This window comes from Ammodytes marinus (assembly GCF_949987685.1).
Source record: "Ammodytes marinus genome assembly, chromosome: 11".
NCBI lineage: Eukaryota > Metazoa > Chordata > Actinopteri > Uranoscopiformes > Ammodytidae > Ammodytes > Ammodytes marinus.
Window position 1 is genome coordinate 11,589,330 of NC_137215.1, and position 19,574 is coordinate 11,608,903.

At 43.6% G+C, this 19,574-nt stretch overlaps 1 protein-coding gene across 1 annotated transcript in view; it reads left to right on the top strand.

Moving 5' to 3' along the window:
* The window catches only part of cep170aa (centrosomal protein 170Aa), a 42,677-nt gene that overhangs the window by 18,869 nt on the left and 4,234 nt on the right, over window positions 1-19,574 (top strand). The window contains exons 6-17 of the mRNA XM_080037148.1: window positions 238-294; window positions 424-661; window positions 2,918-3,055; window positions 5,460-5,633; window positions 6,123-6,461; window positions 11,257-11,595; window positions 11,976-12,268; window positions 13,956-14,048; window positions 14,833-14,950; window positions 15,468-17,015; window positions 18,437-18,716; window positions 19,353-19,563. Of these exons, the coding sequence (XP_079893274.1) occupies window positions 238-294; window positions 424-661; window positions 2,918-3,055; window positions 5,460-5,633; window positions 6,123-6,461; window positions 11,257-11,595; window positions 11,976-12,268; window positions 13,956-14,048; window positions 14,833-14,950; window positions 15,468-17,015; window positions 18,437-18,716; window positions 19,353-19,563 (3,828 nt within the window). The remainder of the gene's footprint in view (window positions 1-237; window positions 295-423; window positions 662-2,917; window positions 3,056-5,459; window positions 5,634-6,122; window positions 6,462-11,256; window positions 11,596-11,975; window positions 12,269-13,955; window positions 14,049-14,832; window positions 14,951-15,467; window positions 17,016-18,436; window positions 18,717-19,352; window positions 19,564-19,574) is intronic.

Here is a 19,574-nt window from a genome sequence, read left to right on the forward strand (position 1 = left end):
ACCCAAAATATGTTATTTCCATTTTTTAACAAAGTACATTTTTATTTCGGTCTACTATCAGAAGTGTTGTTGTTGTAAATTGTTTCATGCTTCTGTTTGTACAGTGTGTGTGTCTGTGTGTCTGTGTGTGTGTGTGTGTGTGTGTGTGTGTGTGTGTGTGTGTGTGTGTGTGTGTGTGTGTATACATAATAACTATGCTATTGCGGCCAGTATTTCCTTAACCTGTCTCCCTCACATACCAACCTGTTCACGGTGGTGAGAGGAGAGCTCACCGTGCCTGAGGAGGCGCTAAAGGTAAAAGCACTTCGACACAACATTTGCATTAACACACACACTGTTGAAATATCTGTATTCACCTTGACACACATTTGGATTCTGCTACTTAAATCTCTACACTTTACCATGTTCTCCTCTCCCCTTTAGCATGAAAAGTTCACCAGCGGCCTCCAGCTCAGCAAGAAGCCAGCCAATGGAGAAACCACTACTACCGCCACAACCACTATCAAGTCTCCCACTAAGACCCCAACAAAGACGCTCAAGTCCCCCAGTAGCAGCACCCCGAAGCCACGGGAGAGTAGAGCAACAGACGGGGTCACTCCCTCCAAAGAGCCAACAGCCAAACCTGGGGACGCTCAGAAAGCAGGAGAGGAGAGGTTAGGAGGTGAGAGACAGATTGTTGAAGCCATTTGAATTGAAACACTATTGAAAATGTGGTCAAGTCAAGTCAAGTCAAATTTATTTATAAAGCACATTTACAAACAGCGGGTACTGCCCCAAAGTGCTGTACAGGTTAAATAATAATAAAATAATCCACATTTATTACAAATAAGAAACCAAAAGAAAAACACATGAGAAAATACTCAGCTCAGCTGGTTCCGAAGGCCAGTGCAAAGAAATGTGTCTTCAGCAGACATTTAAAATTTTCCAAAGAAGTGGCATATCTGATATGTAAAGGAAGAGAATTCCACAACTTTGGTCCAGCTACAGCGAAGGCTCTGTCTCCCCTGCTCTTCAGCTTAGACCTGGGACAGTCTAGAATACATTGGTCAGAGGACCTCAGTGCTCTGACAGGACTGTGCAGAGAGATCATCTCTGAGAGATAAGTTGGCGCTAGACCATTTAGACATTTAAAAACAAACAAGAGGATTTTAAAATCTATTCTAAAAACAACAGGCAGCCAATGAAGAGATGCCAGGACAGGAGTGATGTGTTCATATCGAGATGCTCCTGAGAGCAAGCGTGCAGCTGCACTCTGAACCATCTGGAGGCGCTGAATTGAGGAATGTGGAATTATTGAAAATGTGGTATCTGTTGTTTGCTATAACACATTATATTTAAGCTGAATTCAGGCCATTTTCTGTGTTGATTTGGTCAACTTTTGATTTATTGACTGGCTCATTTTACCTAGGAATCCAAGGCCGCAAACAATTCCTTAAATTGGGTTCACCCAAAAATAGGTTTAGGGCCAGAAATGATAAAACACTATGGGATTGTGTTCCAGCATATTTTTCTATGGCTTTATTTCTGTATTTTAAACCATGAAAAGAATATTTAAAAAAATATATTATTAAACTTAAATTTCAAATAATTTGGCTTTGTATAACCCCAAGAGAGCAGGCTTCTCTTATACAGTAGATGTGTATAGACGAAGACATTTCATGGACAACATTTGGGCAACACACAAAATGACAAGATACATCACTTTTGTGCCTTTTTTTTGGGGGGGGAATTGAACCCGGGTCTGCTGCTGGGCCCGGCCCGGGAGAGGGACGCCTTACCAACTGAGCTAAAGGCGCCCCCCACTTTTGTGCTTTTGAGTGTGTTAGCGTTTTACGGTAGATTTCTCCTCTAAAAAAACACACTTGGCAGAATATGATGAAATGAAGTGTGGTGGGGTTTTATCTCCAGCCAGTAGGGGGTGGACATGGTCACCAGGGAAAGGGATTTAACCAACACGTGGACACTCAGTTTTAACATAATGGTGGTTTATGTCTGAGGGAGGGTGGCCCTAAGAATTGAGATCACTGACCAGGCTGGGGTGCTAGCAGGGGGTCTAAGTTAAGCCCCAGATGTTGAAACAAGGCCACGATAGGCTTGTGTTATATTGCACAGATTAAGCAGCAACAGGGTCAGAGTGACTGCACAATGCAAATCCATATGTCGGCACTACTTTTCTTAAAATGCTGTAACATTAACAGGCCCTGCATATACCAACATGTCACCCCATCTGCTGCTCCGGATTTTAATGAGTCCCTCCCTGTGGCTCTGTGGATGTAATACTGCAGTGTTACTACTAAAATACCAGGCTTCACCCAGATGTTATACCTCACAGTGAGCATACATTAAGTAGCTTTTATATAGAAAGGCCCCTTCTTACTGCACGCAATTTGGCACAGAGCATCTAATTATCTGTATACTATGATCAACTTTACATAGCTGAGGGTAAGGGGTACTTAAAGGAAAAGAATGTAAATGAAGGAGGCTACAGCAGGGAGAAGTTAACACATCGTTGGTTCAAATCTGGCTGTTGCAAGCCATTCCCCTCGTTCTCAACTCAGTTTTCTTTTGCTTTTCTACTGTGCTGTCCAATTTAAGAAAAGGGGTTACCCGCAGGATTTTCATCCCATGTCAGAGAGAGAGACAGAGTGAAAACATGATAGAGATTGTGCACATGTGTGTGACCCAATCGGAGTGGAATGAATGCAGAACCACACACATGTACAAGGAGCAGCTGGGTTCACTTTGCGTTCATCATGGTACAATGAACAGTTTGTGTCAAAAGTAGAGTATGCAAATGACCTAATAGACGTTTTAAACATGACAGGACACAGTTAAAGCTATTGTTGTACTGTGTATTTGTGTGTATTCCTGCCAGGCTTTGTTAACATGTGTCTGTGTGTGTGCATATCTATCTCAGTGGATGTTTCGGCGGTGCCTCGCGGGACCCCTCTGTACGGCCAGCCGTCTTGGTGGGGAGATGGGGATGCTGATGATGAGAACTCCTTCAAACAGGAAACCAAGTCGTCCAACAAAAAACATGACAGCTCCACTTCAGGTAAGACATATTCCCATTTTGAACTTCTTATTACCATCACACACGTTATCTAATGATCACTTTAATTCATTGTTGTAAAGAGTTAACCTGAACCAGTGAGTAAAAATACCACATTTGTTGGCACTTATCCACCATTTTTGCAATAATTAGTGTGCAAAATTAAGTTGTTTTTGTAATAATTCTGCTATTGTATACTAGGTTTCTATTACTCAAGGCTACAGAATGTATGCTATTTGAAGCCCTGAAACAGTCGCTTCATCTCATCCCCTTTCTAGCTCAATTGTTTTGTCTTTGTGTTGAGTGTTGGAGGGGCAATGAGCAGCCAGAATGTGTGTTTGTATCTGTGTGCACACAAAGGCTGTTTTCAGAGCCTGTAAGTATGTGTGTTTGCCTACAATATGTGAGTGTATAGTGAGCGTTGGACTAGGGGGGGATCCCGTTTACTCTTGGTGGATAGTCGGAGTAACAGGATTAGAGGCTACACCAATTGTAAAACAGCTCAGCAGCGATGCAAAGTCAGTCTGTGCTAGCCAAGCTTGGTTTAGTGTGGACCAGTGTAGTCAGAAGGAGTGGGGGGAGGTTAACCAAACAAAAACACTGGAGCAGACTGGAGTATCCTCAAATCTCTTGCCACATCTGGATGGATTGTCTGGCAGCGTCTTCACCAGCCTAAAAAAAAATGTTTGTTTATCAGCTCTTTTAACATCAGTGATTTCAATTATTTACGTTGTTCTGCCTATCAGATTTTGCCGTGGATTTCAGTATTTTTCTGTTAGAGTGACATTAGAAAAGAGACATTTTGGAGTAAATCTGTGCACGCATGGCAAGGTGATTGGAAACCCCTAAAAGCTTTCCTAAAAATCAGGCGAATGGGATTGGCAACTTCAGTCATGGAAGTGGAGGGTGAGTGGACGGTATTTTGCCCTCTATAAACATTCACTCTTTTGACTGGGTGGATGTTGTGATGTTGGATTGTTTGTTTTTTTGAAGCAGCATGCTCCAGGGGGTATTGTATGGTCTATTTATATAGGGTTCATGAACATCAGATCAGCATCAGAAGAAGATCGTATCAGTGTTCATGTTTTAAAATAGTGTGTGCACTCCCTCAATATCTGCTTTAATAAAGTGTTAACATCAGATACAGAAGTAAAGGGGAAGTGAAAAAGAGGTTTAGGGCAGGAAGCGATTTTGTAAGACAGCGTTTTTTTTGTTTGTTGCGTTTGTGTGTGAGTTAAGTTTAGTGTTTGTCCTTTTCTCCTTCCCAGTGAATAGCCTGTGTTGTCGGAGTCCCCCACCCCCCCACCCCCTTTCCTTGTGTATTGTCACTCACGCTGATTGGGTTACGCCAATGCACCAGCTCCCCCATTGACACACACCCACACAAACACACTCGTAGGCACAGCGTTCAAACAGACCATGCTCTCACTCTATACTCCAGCGATCATTAGCTAACCACTCTCTAATACCCTGGTAAGTGTTGCTCTCAATTCCGTATACTTTGTCTAATAGAGCTGGTAAAGAGCTTTTAGTTTGGATCAGCTTGTGACATCCACTTTACCTTGCAGTTGCTTTACTACCTGGTGGACTCTTAATAATGAAAATGAAAGCTAAGTCTATAAAGCCAAGGTTTAGTATATCATATGCCAACTAAAGATGAAATCCTGCAGCACAGTCAGCATTGGTTTTGAACTGTACAGTCTTCACATGAATGGCATTAAACGCATCCATTAAACTCTTTAACTTCTCAGAAATGACTTGGTGTTTCCCAGACAAGCCATGTGACTCTGACAGCGTTCACACTTATTCACACTCATTACGTGTGTTGGAATCAGGAAGTTTACTCAGTTCATGATTTCAAGAAATAAGCAAATACAAAATACTTTCATTTTTTGTAATTTTGTCTTTCTCTTACGTGTTTAGAGATTATAGAGAGGATGATAGAAATGTGAGTTTGCCTCTTTAGCCTCATTTATCCAAAGTGAATCCCAAGATCCTCATATTTGCACTCAGGTTAATTCTATGTTATAACATTTCCCAAACTTGCAGAGCAGCTTTTTTTCTGGCAATCACAGATCTTTTTTTTAACATGAGAAATTCGCTCACTACTTTTGACTTGGAATTAGTGTATTTTCTGCAAAGTCAGTTTCTGTATCTTGGTTCTTATCGCCGGTTGCTTTATGTTCTGAGGTTTGCTCTCCAACATGAAACAGATGGCCCCTCTAATTTCTTAAAGTATCATTTATCATATTCAGATCCCACAGAGACTCTGTGAATATAAACAGACGAGAATATAAGTGCGGAATATTGTGAGGGTCCCAAAGCAGGTTTTGGTCAGGTCATGAAACATCAAAATAATAATAAAAATAAAATCTGAGTAACATCTTTTCCTGTTTTTTAACCTCAGAAAGCAAAGAGGCACGCCGGGGAGAGAAGGCTAAAGGGGACGGCCTTCATGCGCCCGCTGCCCATGATAACAGTTACTACGAGATACCTACCATGGAGGGTCACATGGCTAATAACGGCATTCATGAAATCCCCACCAAGGACACAGAGGGTACCGCCGCTCAGTCTGCTGCAGGTGAAGTACACATTTCATTTATTTGGGTTTCTTTTAAATAAAAGTTTGATATAATTTAATCGAAGTGTAAGGTCCCTGTTGACAGTTAAGACATTTGTCGTTCATAAAAATAGATATACAGTAAATCACTATAACATTAAATTCTAGCATTTGTTCAAATCTGTATATTTACAAATAAGTCTTTTACATCAAGTCAGCCTTTCTGAGCATGTTATAAAAACCTTTATGGCACAAAGAGACATTTATTTATTAACACAAACAGAGTGAATATCATTCTGCAACAGAAGCCATCCGTTGAGTCGTTCGTATTTAGATAAATATCCACGTACTGTTATACATCTCTAATGTAATAATAATACCAATAGGTCACAGTAATACATTTGTTTTTTTCAAAGTGCCTCACAAAGCACAACTATTTTTAAGTTCTACGTCCTGACTGACAGTGGCTGACACGGGTAACAAAACTGCAATGTCTGCTCCTCCACACAGCTCAAGGTCACGCCTCCTTCACCATAGAGTTTGACAACACCTCTCCGGGGAAAGTCACCATTAAAGACCATGTGTCAACCAAGTTCACACCCGACCACCACAGACCTCGCTCCAAGAAGAGTGGAGGAGCGGGGAGTGGAGGAGGAGGAGGAGGAGGAGGAGCGGGCGGAAGGGACCTGAGCACTCTGCAAGCCGCCATGATGGCCTCGGAGAGCAAGGTGGCCGATTGGCTGGCTCAGAACGACCCCACTCTGGTGAGGAGCGAGTCCACGGAGGACGACAGCAAGAGCAGCAAGAGCATCCAGAGCGACGTGCCGGTCTATCTCAAAAGGCTAAAAGGTGAAGTTTGTTTTCTGTTTACATTCATACTGTGTCTCTCTGGATTATGTTAACGTTGCAGCTGTGCTCTTTTCCTCCTCTCTATTTCCTCCTTGATCATTACTCCTTCCTTCCCTTTGCTGAAATTTTGCTGAAATTTATTTTGGTGGTAATACACGTCCTAGGCTCTGTAAACTGGTATGTAAAAAAAGGATATGTAAACAAAGGGGGGCCAGCGTAGCTAGCAACATGCCAATTTACGGAGCCCAGGCTGTGTATTAACACTGGATTTTTCAACACATACACAGTACGGATTTAGGGAGATATTCACTGATTTTGCAAAACGTGATTTTCACAACAAACATCATACATAAAACCTGACTCCACCTTGCCTGACTACAAGAGCTTTACATTTGGGTTTTTGTTTGATTATGTTTTCTTTTGCATAGTCAGTGTGTACATATTCCTGTATATCTTACTGGTTAACCTATATGGGCTTATTGCTGTGTAACGCTTTGAGATTGATATGACTGTATAATAGGTATATACAGTATATAGTAGTTCTCTGTGTTTCTTTGTTCCCCTTACCTGCAAGCAGTCAACCGCTGAGTCGACTCCTGCTGCCAGGGGCTTTTGTGAGAATGGGCCTGACTAGGCTTATGTGGTTCCAATAAAGCAAGTTTGAATTTGATGCTAAGATAGGCTATGCTAGGCTACATGCTGGTCTTCAGTTAATTAAATGGAGGTCAATTTATGATGCTGTTGACATGTGTGGGGGAGGGACCAGTGAACAGGAGCTGATGAAAATCTGTGAGGCAGGAGTGGAAAGCAGGGAAGCAGCTAATTCATTAGATGGAGTCAGTACAGCATGCATGTCAAGTAGCTGACACAGTGGCTCTCCTGATGAATGATTATATACAGTATGTTGCTTGTTGACTTTCTGGCTGACTTTGAGACTGCAAGACAGTGCAGTTTTTCCAGTTGGAAGTTGTGGTTGATTGATATTTGTTTTCGCTGACCCATTGGTATTTCAGTACCAAAAGAAAGAAGGGGAGAGTGAAAAGAATGGTGGAAAAAGGAGGAGGAGAAGAGGGGAGGAGAGGACAAAGAGGGAAGGATAGAGGGCAGGTGGACAGCTGGATGGAAAGCTGCCTATTGATTGCTGTGGACATGTGAGACAAGGAAAAAACAGGTGCATAAGAGAGACCGGTGAGAGGATGGGGAAGGTGGGAGAAGCTCAGCCGAACGCTGACAGCAACATTTGCAGAAAAAAACAGCAAAGGTGATTGGACAGAGAAAGGCGAGAAGGGGGGAGAGAGAGAGGCTTGTTGCCTGGTCTGCAGTGAAAGCGGAAAAGGAAAGCAGCGAATGAGGAGAGAGCTGTATTTGGTAGGTAGTTGTTATAGTAACAGCGATTCAAATGTTGGCAGGGTGAAAGAGATTTACATTTTACGAATAGCAAAAAACTAGCAGGGAACGTATCTTTGTGTCTTGTGTATGAGGAAAAGACTGCAGGAGCATGTGTGAGAAATGCGTTTGCATGCTGACTGAGGGCGCGTGTGAGGCATGTGCTGCTCACATGTGGAAATTCGTCATGTCTGTGTTTGCCGCCGGTGTGTATTTGAAACATGCTTGGCACTGTGTGAGGCATGTGCTGCTCACATGTGGAAATTCGTCATGTCTGTGTTTGCCGCCGGTGTGTATTTGAAACATGCTTGGCACTGATCCGCAGAGAAGCAGTGCAGCATGTGTGAGAGGCGTGTGAGATGTGCTAAGGGTGTGTCAAAAGAGGCAGAGAGGTTTAGTGTGGAAACGGAAAGGTGGCAACTGAGCAAGAGCTTTTGAATCGTAAACATCAAGGTGAGTCTTTCTTTTCTTGCTGTAAAGAAATAATGTTAAGGAGTCACATTTGTTATGCTGTCATTATCAATGTTTGAATATACTGTATACTGTCATGTGTTTATTATTGTAACATCTGAATATTGGTACATTTTCCTTTCTAATAAGCTATGGTTGTGATAGGCGATAAACATGAATCTGGTTTTGGGATCGTAAGATTATAATTTGTGATTTGTATTCATTATGAATACCTCATTCACAGTAATTGTGTTGTATTGTATGCTCACATAGACTACAATTCTATGTATGTTTATGATTTTATGTTTACTGTGCTTGCATGTAAAGTAAGTGCATCCTTGTCAAAGCGCTCAGTCGAGTGTGTACGCATGTGTGTGTGTGTGTGTGTGTGTGTGTGTGTGTGTGTGTGTGTGCGTAGCCAGCGGTGGAGGCAGAGGGCAGCTCCACTGTGAGTCATGGTGGGGCGAGCGGGGCAGAGCGCTGGACTCTCACAGATACCTCTGTTCTCCTCTGGCCCTGCCAACAGCTTCTTTGTCTGGGGCACACAGCATGAAAGACCTGCTTATCTGCTCAAGCTACTGTAGTACTCTGCTGCGGTTCTTTCAATACATGCTGCTGTCCTTTTCTTCCTTTGAATGAAATGTATGCTTGGTTAAATCTCAAACAATGATAAAAGTATGGGAGAGATGAAGGCGATTGATGGTTGAATGTGACAAATGAGCCGCAGATATGCCCTAGGCCAAAAAGCAGTTGTTAAACTGTTCTTAAAGGAATACTCCAACAATTTAGTATTGTTTGGGGATGTGTAAGAGACAGATAAAAGCAGCAGATACTGAGATGTCAAGTTTCTAGTATGTTTCAAGCTAAAAAAATATTCGATCCCACAATTCCCATTATGCTACTCCATGTTGTTTTTCATTAGACTCTGCCTTTCTTTTAAATGCCATCCCTAACCTACCCCCCCCCCCCCCATCTGTAATCCAGAGGTAAACTTTCCAAGGCCAAACCAAGTCTCTCCAGACATCATTTGGATATGTTCTCAGACTTGGTACACATTTATAGAGCTGCTTTAACCGACTGAGTAGTATTAAGCACGACACATAAACTGATTCTCATGTCTTTAAATCAGTGGAGTGCCCTTTTATTGAAGATTAAATACCTATATTGCTATTGTTGACTTGATATATTGATACATCAGGTTAGTGTAAATGGGACCAATGTTGCACCCTGCCATTTGCTGCTGTCATTTATCAATGTGCAATATCCGAATACTTCCATAATGTCCTTACAGTACTGTCTGTAATTTGACTCTGGGTTCAGATTACAGTCAATACAATCTATAAAAAGGGGAAGTGACATCAGAGCACACGACTGATTCAAAGTCACGATGTGTGGACAGTTCCCCAGGCAAACCACTATAGTCCACTCAGCCATGAAAGCACTTTGTCCTCCTTTGCTCATGAAGGGCAGTCCACCTCTAGTACTGGATTTATTTCTTGCACACTTTGGCTCCAGTGGAAACAGCTTTGAACATCAACACTCGGCTATAAATTCACTCCGTTTAAAACGATAAAGCATATACTTAAACTCACACTATATAGGATGTAAAGAGAAGAATGTGTTAATTGTGGGACAGTTGTAGATGTAGATTATAGAGTGATGCTATAGTATGGATTCCTATTCCTATTTTTTTTAAGCATTTATTATTTGGGATAAATCATGAAAAAAGAATAGTTTTTTCATTTGCCAGGATCTGAGGCTGTAATGATTTTTGGAAGTCGTGGTGTGTTAAGAGGAAGTGTTTTCCTCTAGTCATCGTCATCCACAACCGTAAAGCAGTGTTTGCTCCCGTCCTTTCTCTGACACCCTGACTGGCTGATTGTGTGAGTGGCTGTAAATTCCACTTGCAAAATACATCCTGAGCCTCCTTTAGTTAAGGATTCGCAATCTCTCTCTCTCTCTCTCTCTCTCTTTCTCCCCCCTCTCTCTGTCGTTTTAGCTTTTCTTTTTTCCCACTTAATCCAGTTTCCCATCCACCCTCCTCTTTTCTTCTTCCCCCCATCTTCCTTCCCAGTTCAGCCTCCCCTATTCTTTCCCTACCTCCCCTCCTCCTCCATCCCAGACCCCCCCCCCCCCCCCCCCCCCACACACACACACACACACACACACACACACTCACACATACACACACACTCTCATCCAGCCTCCATCTCCCATCTCCCTTCCCCCTCGCCACTCTCTCTCACTGCCAGTAGGCAGGGCCAGTAACTGGGTGGGTGGCATGTCTGGATTAGCGTGGCACACTGTCTGCCTTCATACATCACTGGGACGACATGCTGATTCAACCCAGACTGATCGAAAATGTAGAAATAGCAGTAATGTGGTAGGTAAACCAGGCATTGCGAGGTCTGTTTGATATATGAATGGTTAGATTCAGACAACAGATAAAAGTTCATAGTTCATTGTAAAGGTAGGCAAACATTTGTTTCTTGTTTATTCACTTTAGGTGGGCTTTCAGGATGTGGTTTCTGCATGTGCTGTGGTCAATGTGGCACTTTTCTTTTTATTGGTAGACATCTGAACAGCCATGCACATTGTTGTACTGCACAATACTGCTGCATTGTATCTTTATGTATGCATAACAGCTGTTGTCTGTTGCTAAGTAACTATTGTTTACACACATGTTGTGTTTTAGATTGAAGAATGTTGCCAATGTAACACCCTACAGGTCATCAGTATCTGTAGGTTCCACTAACCCTGTATATCTGTAGGATACAAACGTCAGCTGCTGTAAATACATAAGTTGTTGGATTTGAAGCTTTCCCAAGTAAGCTAACATATCTGTGTGATTATGATTTTTACACAATAAAATGTTTTTTTTACATGTTTATGTGAAATACTACCAATAATAAGCATGGTAATAACTCAACTGTCTTCTCTTTTTCATGTGTCCTGATAGGTAGCAAGCATGATGATGGCACCCAGAGTGACTCAGAGAATGGATTGGGCTTGCGTTTTGCCAACCGTCGCCACGCCCTGGAGGAACGCCTAAAGGCAGCACACTGCTACGCCGGAGCAGGAGGGAGCAACCCAGCAGTGAGCGGGTCAAGAACAGGCAGCCCCCGCGCTGCCTTTATGATCGAGGTGTACGACGAGGAAAACCCTCGCAAGCGCCGCTCGTACTCGTTTTCCCAGACTGCACCTCTGCAGGGCATAGGTTCCGGTGGGGAAGGACTGTTTCCTCAGCCTCCATCTCACCCCAAGGTGTTCAGCATTTCTACCACGGCCTCAGACTCCGGTAATAAAATTGTAATTTTGATATATATTCTGTGACACACTCTCTCTTGTTTTGTGCGCTTCCTAAGAAAAAATATTCAAAGTTAAAGTAATTTGAACGAGAAACCTTCTTATGATATTAAGGAAAATAAACCTTTTTTTTGTTAGGTTTGAAAGTGTCCCCTATGCATGAAAAGTGAAACAAAACAAAATGTTTATGTTCATTTGCAGAAATTGCAGTAACTCAGTTAATCAGCTGCTATTGAAACTTTAAATAGACCAAAATCAGCTAGGGATTTGACTCTGTATATTGCATCCCTCTGTGAAAGCAAAGTGGGTAAATTTCCATGTTTTCTTTTTAAATATTTGTATTTGTATCCCATACTTTGTCTCCACCTCTAGGTAAAGTTCAGGCTCCTATTTCGGCTACAGTGACTGCAGGTGCCCCTACGGCTGCGCGCGTCCTTCTCAAGCAGAGGTCAGAGGATCTGAGTATCAGTCGCAGCTCCATCAGTACCGGGCTGGCGACAGGCAGTCCCACCAGCCCCAGCGAGGATGCCTCTGTAGTGGGGAGGGGTGTGGGGCCAGCTGGGGGAGGAGAGGCAGAGGACGACCACAGTGACAAGGGGACATACACCATTGAACTGGAGACCAGAAACGCAGAGGAGGAGGAGGCCAGGCGGATGATAGACAAGGTACGAGTGTTTTTCGTGATATGAGTATAGCAATTTACCTGCACCAGTTTATTTCGTTCTTCATACCTTAACCGTCACAATGATTTGTCGTGACTGCAATGACGTCTTTACTTCCAGCATGAGGAGAGGCATTTGGAATCCCACCAAAATTATTGAAAGATAGGACATTTGTCTTCATGTTGTGTTACAAAGAAGCATTTTTATAATAAATGTACCACCACTATTTTAAGTGATACATGATTTCAAATTGTTAAAATAGAAGATATTTCTAGAAATATTATTGCTTTTTGTACTGTTATGTCTATAAATTCAGATCACTCTAATCACCCTAGTAGATGTTACAGTAAGAGAAAAACCCTTCTAGTTGCTTGCTTATTTGCAACCGTAAACGAAGCAAGCCACATAACATGAATATCATTTAAACTCACTCTGCAGTAACTCTAAATAGAAGAATTTGACCATCACAAACTGCCCAGCACAAGGTTAATTTCACCCTTTTTTACCTGCTTTGTTGGCACTTTTAGATTGAGCAAGTCTTTTGAGACTGGTTTGTGTTGTTGGCACTTAAACCAAGCTATCATCGGTTGCCTTGCTTGACCACCACTCAATCCTCTCAGTCCCTTTGGTAAACCTAATGCTTCTGTAATAGCCTGTGGAGGCTTGCTCCATCAAGCTCTGCCATGTTGTGTGAAACGATGCTCCAGGGAGGCTAGAAAACTACTATCAGTCTCTTGCTGCCGCCTCCTTCCTTTGGCAGAGCATTCTCATGTCTGAAAGGGGCAAGGCAATACACATAGAGTGATGCTTTAATGTCACAGTACCATGGTGACATTTACTGGCTGGGGTAAAAATAGTGGAAACAACTAACACTTCTTTTAATCACCATTATAAGCAAAGTAGGGAATTAGAAAGACTTCCTTTTAAATAGGTTTAACAAGAGGGATAAATCATTCTAGACAGAAGTTCCCTAGACTTTTTAATTGCCACCTACCCCGATTCGGAAGTTGGGACTGGCAGTTTATCTACATATTTTTGAGAAGTTAGGTTGTTTCCAATAACGCTTATTATATACAAACCACTTAAACTTTACCAAATGGCCCTTTTAATGTTGTATAAAGGTGTTATCTTAGAAGGAGCGGTGGTATAATTAGTTGGGTGTATTTCTAGTCACTGTGAGTCTAAGTGCATTACATTCAAACCTGGAAGTGTTGTTATGCTAATTCCCGTAATTATCTGACACACTAATTGGCACACTGCTCACAGTCTATCCGCTTTCGTTCTCCCTGCCTTTTGTAAATACTGTGTGAGTGTGTGTGTGTGTGTGTGTGTGTGTGTGTGTGTGTGTGTGTGTGTGCGTGTGTGTGTGTGTGCATGATTGCTGTTGGTTGCCATGGTTTTCAACTATCAATTGCAGATCGGTGCTTTAATTCATGCCTATTCAATTCAGTTTTGTTCATCCAGAGAACTGTAGAATAATATTAACTTGATAGGGTTTCGTGGTGGCAGCATCGTGACCGTATTCAGTATGTTACAGTACATACTGTACATGTGCCAAGGATGCATACAGAGTTAAAAGTATTTGGAAAGTACATACACAATGCTTTTGCGTGCATTATACTAGAGCAAAATGTCATCTTTTACCAGATTTTCAGCTTTCTTTTAATTCTGCTTTTTCAAACATTTGTAGGTGTTTGGTTTGCAGCAGGACCAGGACTCCTCTATTCTGTCAGATGTGAAAGGAGAAGAAAAAGGAAAGCACATCGGAGAGACAGGGAAAGAGGTAGAAAGTCATACTTTTAACAGCTTCATTGTCTTTGTTTTGATTTTTTGCAGTTTCAGTTTTTTATCTTTTGTTTTTTATCTGATGTCTGGTTCTCCCTTTTCACTTTGACTCATTCTTTGTTGTTAAATTTAGATTAAAGTAAATTCCAGGTTTAAAAATGACCCCTGGCTCCAAATGTTTCATTATGCCTTACAGTGTAGTATCATCGAGTGTGTATAAGAGGCAGGCGAGGCGCCATGGCTGTGTTTCATAATGTGAGTCACAGTCACTCCCATGGCTTGACCGCTCTACTCCTCTAGAACTGCTCATGGGAGTAGGCTAGTCCTCCAAGAGAATGACCTAGATCATACTAAGATGAGGAGATCAGCCCTCCAGGCCATTTCATAAGAGGGAGGAGACCGTGTATATGAGAATTAACCGCATTTCTATCAAGTCTTTTATGCTATTTAAATAGATCCTTTTCTGCCTTGAATGAGGAGCAACTGTGCTTTTCAATCTTGAAATATAGCAGCCTCAAATCAGACCTTTTTATTACAAAGTAATTGCAGAAATCTGCGCTAATACAACGTACTTCCTTCTCATAAAATTAAATAATTTAAATCATCATGTATTACATTTTCAGATGAGCACATCATTCTCTCTCACTATCCACTCGGTACATTTCGTGACAGCTTTTGCCACTGCTAATTGATTAAACTGCTCTTTTCTATGGTTTTCTCACTCCTGCAAGCATATCTCTTGTCACCCCACCCCCCCGTCTCACTCTCGTGTCCCCCCTCAGGCTCTCCCTGGTGACTCCAGCTGGGTCTCTCAGTGGGCCAGTCTAGCTGCCAATCACACCAGGACGGATCCAGAGGGCTCAGGAGCTGAGACAGCCGCCTTCCTGCACAAGGAGAGAGGTACACATAGTCTCTTAACTCTCACAGAATGAATAGGCCTGCACAGAGTTAAATGTTTAGCTGGAGTGTTAGAGGTTTTAAATACTGTATAATACAACTTTCTTTTCAAAAAAAAAATCCCCAACTTTTTTCTTTTTGTTGATATGTATTAGCTGACAGAGTTCAACATCAAGGACATTGCTAAATGGATGCAAATTGAATATTTAGTTTATATGAGTAATAAGGAAAACAATGTAAAAACAGGACCAAAAAAGTTCTTCCTACCCTTATTGAACATGAACTTTATTATTTGAGTATTTCATTTGTTGCATATGGCTCTGAGGATCGTTTTTTTCTTTTGTTATTGCTTCAGACAATTCTACTTTTTAGATTGTGTTTGTATTATTTTAACAAGTTCAATAGATTGACTTAAAACAAATCTGAAAGTAAATCATGTACAGTATATAATGAAATGTGCTGTTAGTGGAAACAGATTTGAATCTCAGTTTAAGTGGGTTTCTCCTTTGATCTTTTGCAGTTGATGCCTTTGAGCCCGGTGCAGCCCTCAGCAGAGATGAATCCTCCTCCAGTCTGAGTGACCGTAAGCGCAGGACCCTCCCCCAGCTGCCTGTGGACGACCCCCGGGCCAAAGCCAGCAGCAAAGCCCTGGGCCTGAGGGGTGAGATCGGGGAGAAACAGGACACGGAGCTCCAGGAGAAAGAGAACAAGGGAGACGGGGAGTCCCCTTCTCCCCCCAGGGACGCTGAGATGACCGGTAAACGCAAACAACAAAGTGCCACGTCCTCACCATCCAAAGCGGCTCCTCTCCGCACCTCCTCTGGCAGCTCTGAGCGGAGGAAAAGATCAGAGGAGAAGAAGGGAGGAGGAGGAGGAGCGGGATCAGGAGAAGGAGGAGAGAAGTCTGGGAAGTCTTTGGTGCGCCAGGGCAGCTTCACCATCGAGAAGCCCAGCGTTAATGTCCCCACGGAGCTCATCCCACGCATCAACAGAGGTAGTAAAGACGGTAGTGGTGGTGGGCGCGAACGCAGCGACTCGGTGGGCAGCATGGACACCGCCATGCTCCTGAAGGACACTGAAGCCGTCATGGCCTTCCTAGAGGCCAAGCTGAGGGACGAAAACAAACTAGAAAAGAAGAGTAGTAAAACCGGCGCTCGGACCGAATCCATCTCGCCCGAGTCGGACGTAGACACGGCCAGCACCACTAGTCACGTGACAGGAGAGGCAGAGAGGAGGGGGGAACAGAAACGCCGTTCCCTCAGCAGCATGCACCGGGAGAAGAGCAACATGAGCACGGCCTCCAAGACCAGCGTCACCAGCGCCCGCGAACGTCTGGAGCGGAAGTCTAAAACCAGAACAACAGAGGGGACTCATCGGACAGAGACGCGCCGCTCCACTCAGCCTCAGTCCTCTACCAGAGCGCGTCAGCCCTCTCTGGATCTCACAGATGACGACCAGACGTCTTCCTTCCCCATCTCCGATATCCTCTCCTCTGACCAGGAGACTTACTCCGGGCCTCTGGGGCATTCCAGGTCGGCTAAAACCTCCACGGGGGGATCCTCCAAAACCAACCGCACCGTCCAGGCCGCCACCACCTCCTCCCTGAACAAGCAGCAGCAGCAGCAGCAGGCATCCTCCTCCTCCGCAGCCCTGCCTCAGCCCCGGCCCACCAGAGCCTCCCTCTTACGTCGCGCGCGGCTGGGGGACACGTCAGACACAGACCTGGCCGACGCAGACAGGATGTCAGTAGCTTCAGAGGTCTCCACCACCAGCTCCACCTCCAAGCCGCCATCAGGTCGGAGGGGAAACCTGTCCAGACTGGATCTGTTGGCCCAGCCACGTAGGAACAGAGTGGGCTCCATCTCAGCGCGCAGCGACTCAGAGTGTACAGTGACACGGAGCTCTAACTCTTCACAGCGCCTGTCAGCAGAGACCGCCCTGCGTCTGGGCCTGCGCTCCACCACGCCAACCGACAACAGGCTGACACCCAGGATGAGGGCCAACAGTGTGTCCAAGCTGACTGAGGTCAAGACCAAGACCACTACATCCGGATACTGCTCGCCCACAGGTAAGGCAAAGAAGCACTCAACAAGCCATGTCTTACTTTCTAGTCAATTCTGATCCTGGGAACAAGGAACAAGAGTGAATTCAAATAGTCCATCAAGGGTTCTTATTTTTTAAATGTATAGCGTTGTTCTTATGTGGTGTAAAGATCAGGTCCAAAACGTCTCCACCATCAAATACCTCATCATTTGTCAGTGTGTAAACATTTGTCTGTAAACATTTCCACTGTATGTTGTTGTGACCAACTTGTGTGCGTTGGTTGTCATCGTCCAGAGAGTTCTCAGCCCGACCCTGGGGGCGATGATGCAGAGGAAGAGCAGATGGGTACTGTACCTGTAACTGTAGAGCCTTGATAAGACAGTGTGTGTGTGTGTGTGTGTGTTTGAGTGTGTGTGTGTGTTTAGGTGTGTCAGAGCTGGGTCTTGGAGCTGCCACTAGCTCTCAGTTATTAAGATAACCATTTTTAAGGAGCATGCACAGTCTGATATTTAACAATTCGAAGGTTCAAATTTCGCAATAAGAATTCTACATTAGTTTGGAATTCTGCCAGTTGTAAAAAATGTTTCTTTGGAGTGTTAGCCCATGATCATCACATACAGTACATACATTTGTACAATGACCCAGTTCTAGCATATGTTGACATTTTAACTCTGTGTCTCCGTGTCTCTGACATCTATTAAGTAATGCTGTGATGAAGACACAAATGCTCAGACTCTTACTTCTGCCAAAACATTTAATAACATTGGAGCTAAAACTTCCAAACCCATGAGCCAAATTGTTTTGGAAGTGCTCCACCTTGTGGAGGTTTTTACGTATGACAATTCCTCTTTGTCCCATTTTACCTTTGAGAGGCTGATAGAGCATGGCGGTGTCTCATCACAGCGCAGCTACATTAATGCTGCTGTTGTGTGATATTGTGAAGCAGATTAACATATCGCTGCATTCATCATGGTTTTATGTTGTTGAATGATTTTAATATTCGATTAGAGTTTGCTTTAGCTGCTGTTTCTCTTCTGTTTTCAGTGTGGTTTTATTATAACCAAACATTCCTGTAGCTGTCCAATAACAATAATTTAACAAACTAAGACCAATCGTTCTTATTGACAGACCCCCATGTTGATATTCACTGTATCACAGAAAATAACACGATATTGCAACCTTATGCTCGTCTGTATTACCTTTGTAAATACATTACTACTCCTCCATAATCTACTGTAGATTACAGATTAATTACCTCTATTTGCACAATATTTTAAATGTGTCAGATCAACGCACTCAGGATTGGCTTTGGGGCTGCCACAGTAACAAAAGCCTGTCATGTTTCACAAGCCCATGTATTAACCCTATGGATAACAAAATGGAATAAGACAGCGAGTCATACACTGACTAAACTATCATACTTGCCCCTATCCATTTCCTTCACAGTGTCCAGCAGCAGCAGGTGGAGACGTCTGCCTCCGGAGTATGGCTCCACCTCAGAAGAAGAGTTTGGCTCCAACCGCAACTCTCCCAAACACGGAGGAGGGCGCTCCCACGTACGACCTCATCACCTGGTGCCCCACCGCAGCTCCAGGCTCAGCACCGCCCCGTCACCTGGCAACAGCGTAGCCACGGGTCCGGGGGGAGCGGGGGGCGTCAGACACCGCATGAAAGAGCAGGACGAGTACATCCGAGACTGGACGGCCCACAGCGAGGAGATAGCCAGGTAGTGTTTCTGTGTAGGACTTATCTATCAGTTAAAGGTGCAGTGTGTAATAATAACAACTCCCGTTTTGAGAATCGACAAACGATGGCCCTCGAGGACAAGAAGCTAGATACTAAAGATGGCATCAGCCACCACTGACTCAAGTCTTTCCATAATATCAAGTGATTAGGTGAAAGCTGTATTAGGTATTAATTCTATAGGATTTTAAGTTAAGTTAAATTTGTCCGTTCTGTGCTGCTGTAGAAACACGGCGGTGCAACATGGCAATGCACCCCGCTCCTATGTAGATATAAAGTGCTCATTTCTAAGGTAATAAAATCAAAAATAACTTTTATTCCCAAGCTATTATACACTAATTAAAACACATTTATGAATATAGTATTCCATTTCTACCAATGCTGTCCTGAATAACTACTGTACAATTGTCTCTACACACTGCACCTTTGATGTAATGCATGTTCACGTTTTTATAAGGCCTGTCTTTTATGGCCTTACCTTCTTCATCTTGATGTGTATGTGTGATTACTACTCATTGTGGTGTGTGTTGCTTGCATGTGTTCATTTGTCCATCCACCCGTCCTAAAAGAACTCCTCCAATTTTCTGATGGTTAACAGGTTATTCCCATGTGTGCGCAGGATCAGCCAGGACCTGGCTAAGGACTTGGCCGTCTTGGCCCGGGAGATTCACGACGTGGCCGGAGAGATTGACTCTGTCAGCTCGTCTGGCACGGCTCCCAGCACCACCGTCAGCACCGCCGCCACCACCCCGGGATCAACCATAGACACCCGGGAAGAGGTAGGCCCTGCACGTCCCACGCAGCCGGATATACAGGAGAGCATGAGAAAGGTGCCCGCTTT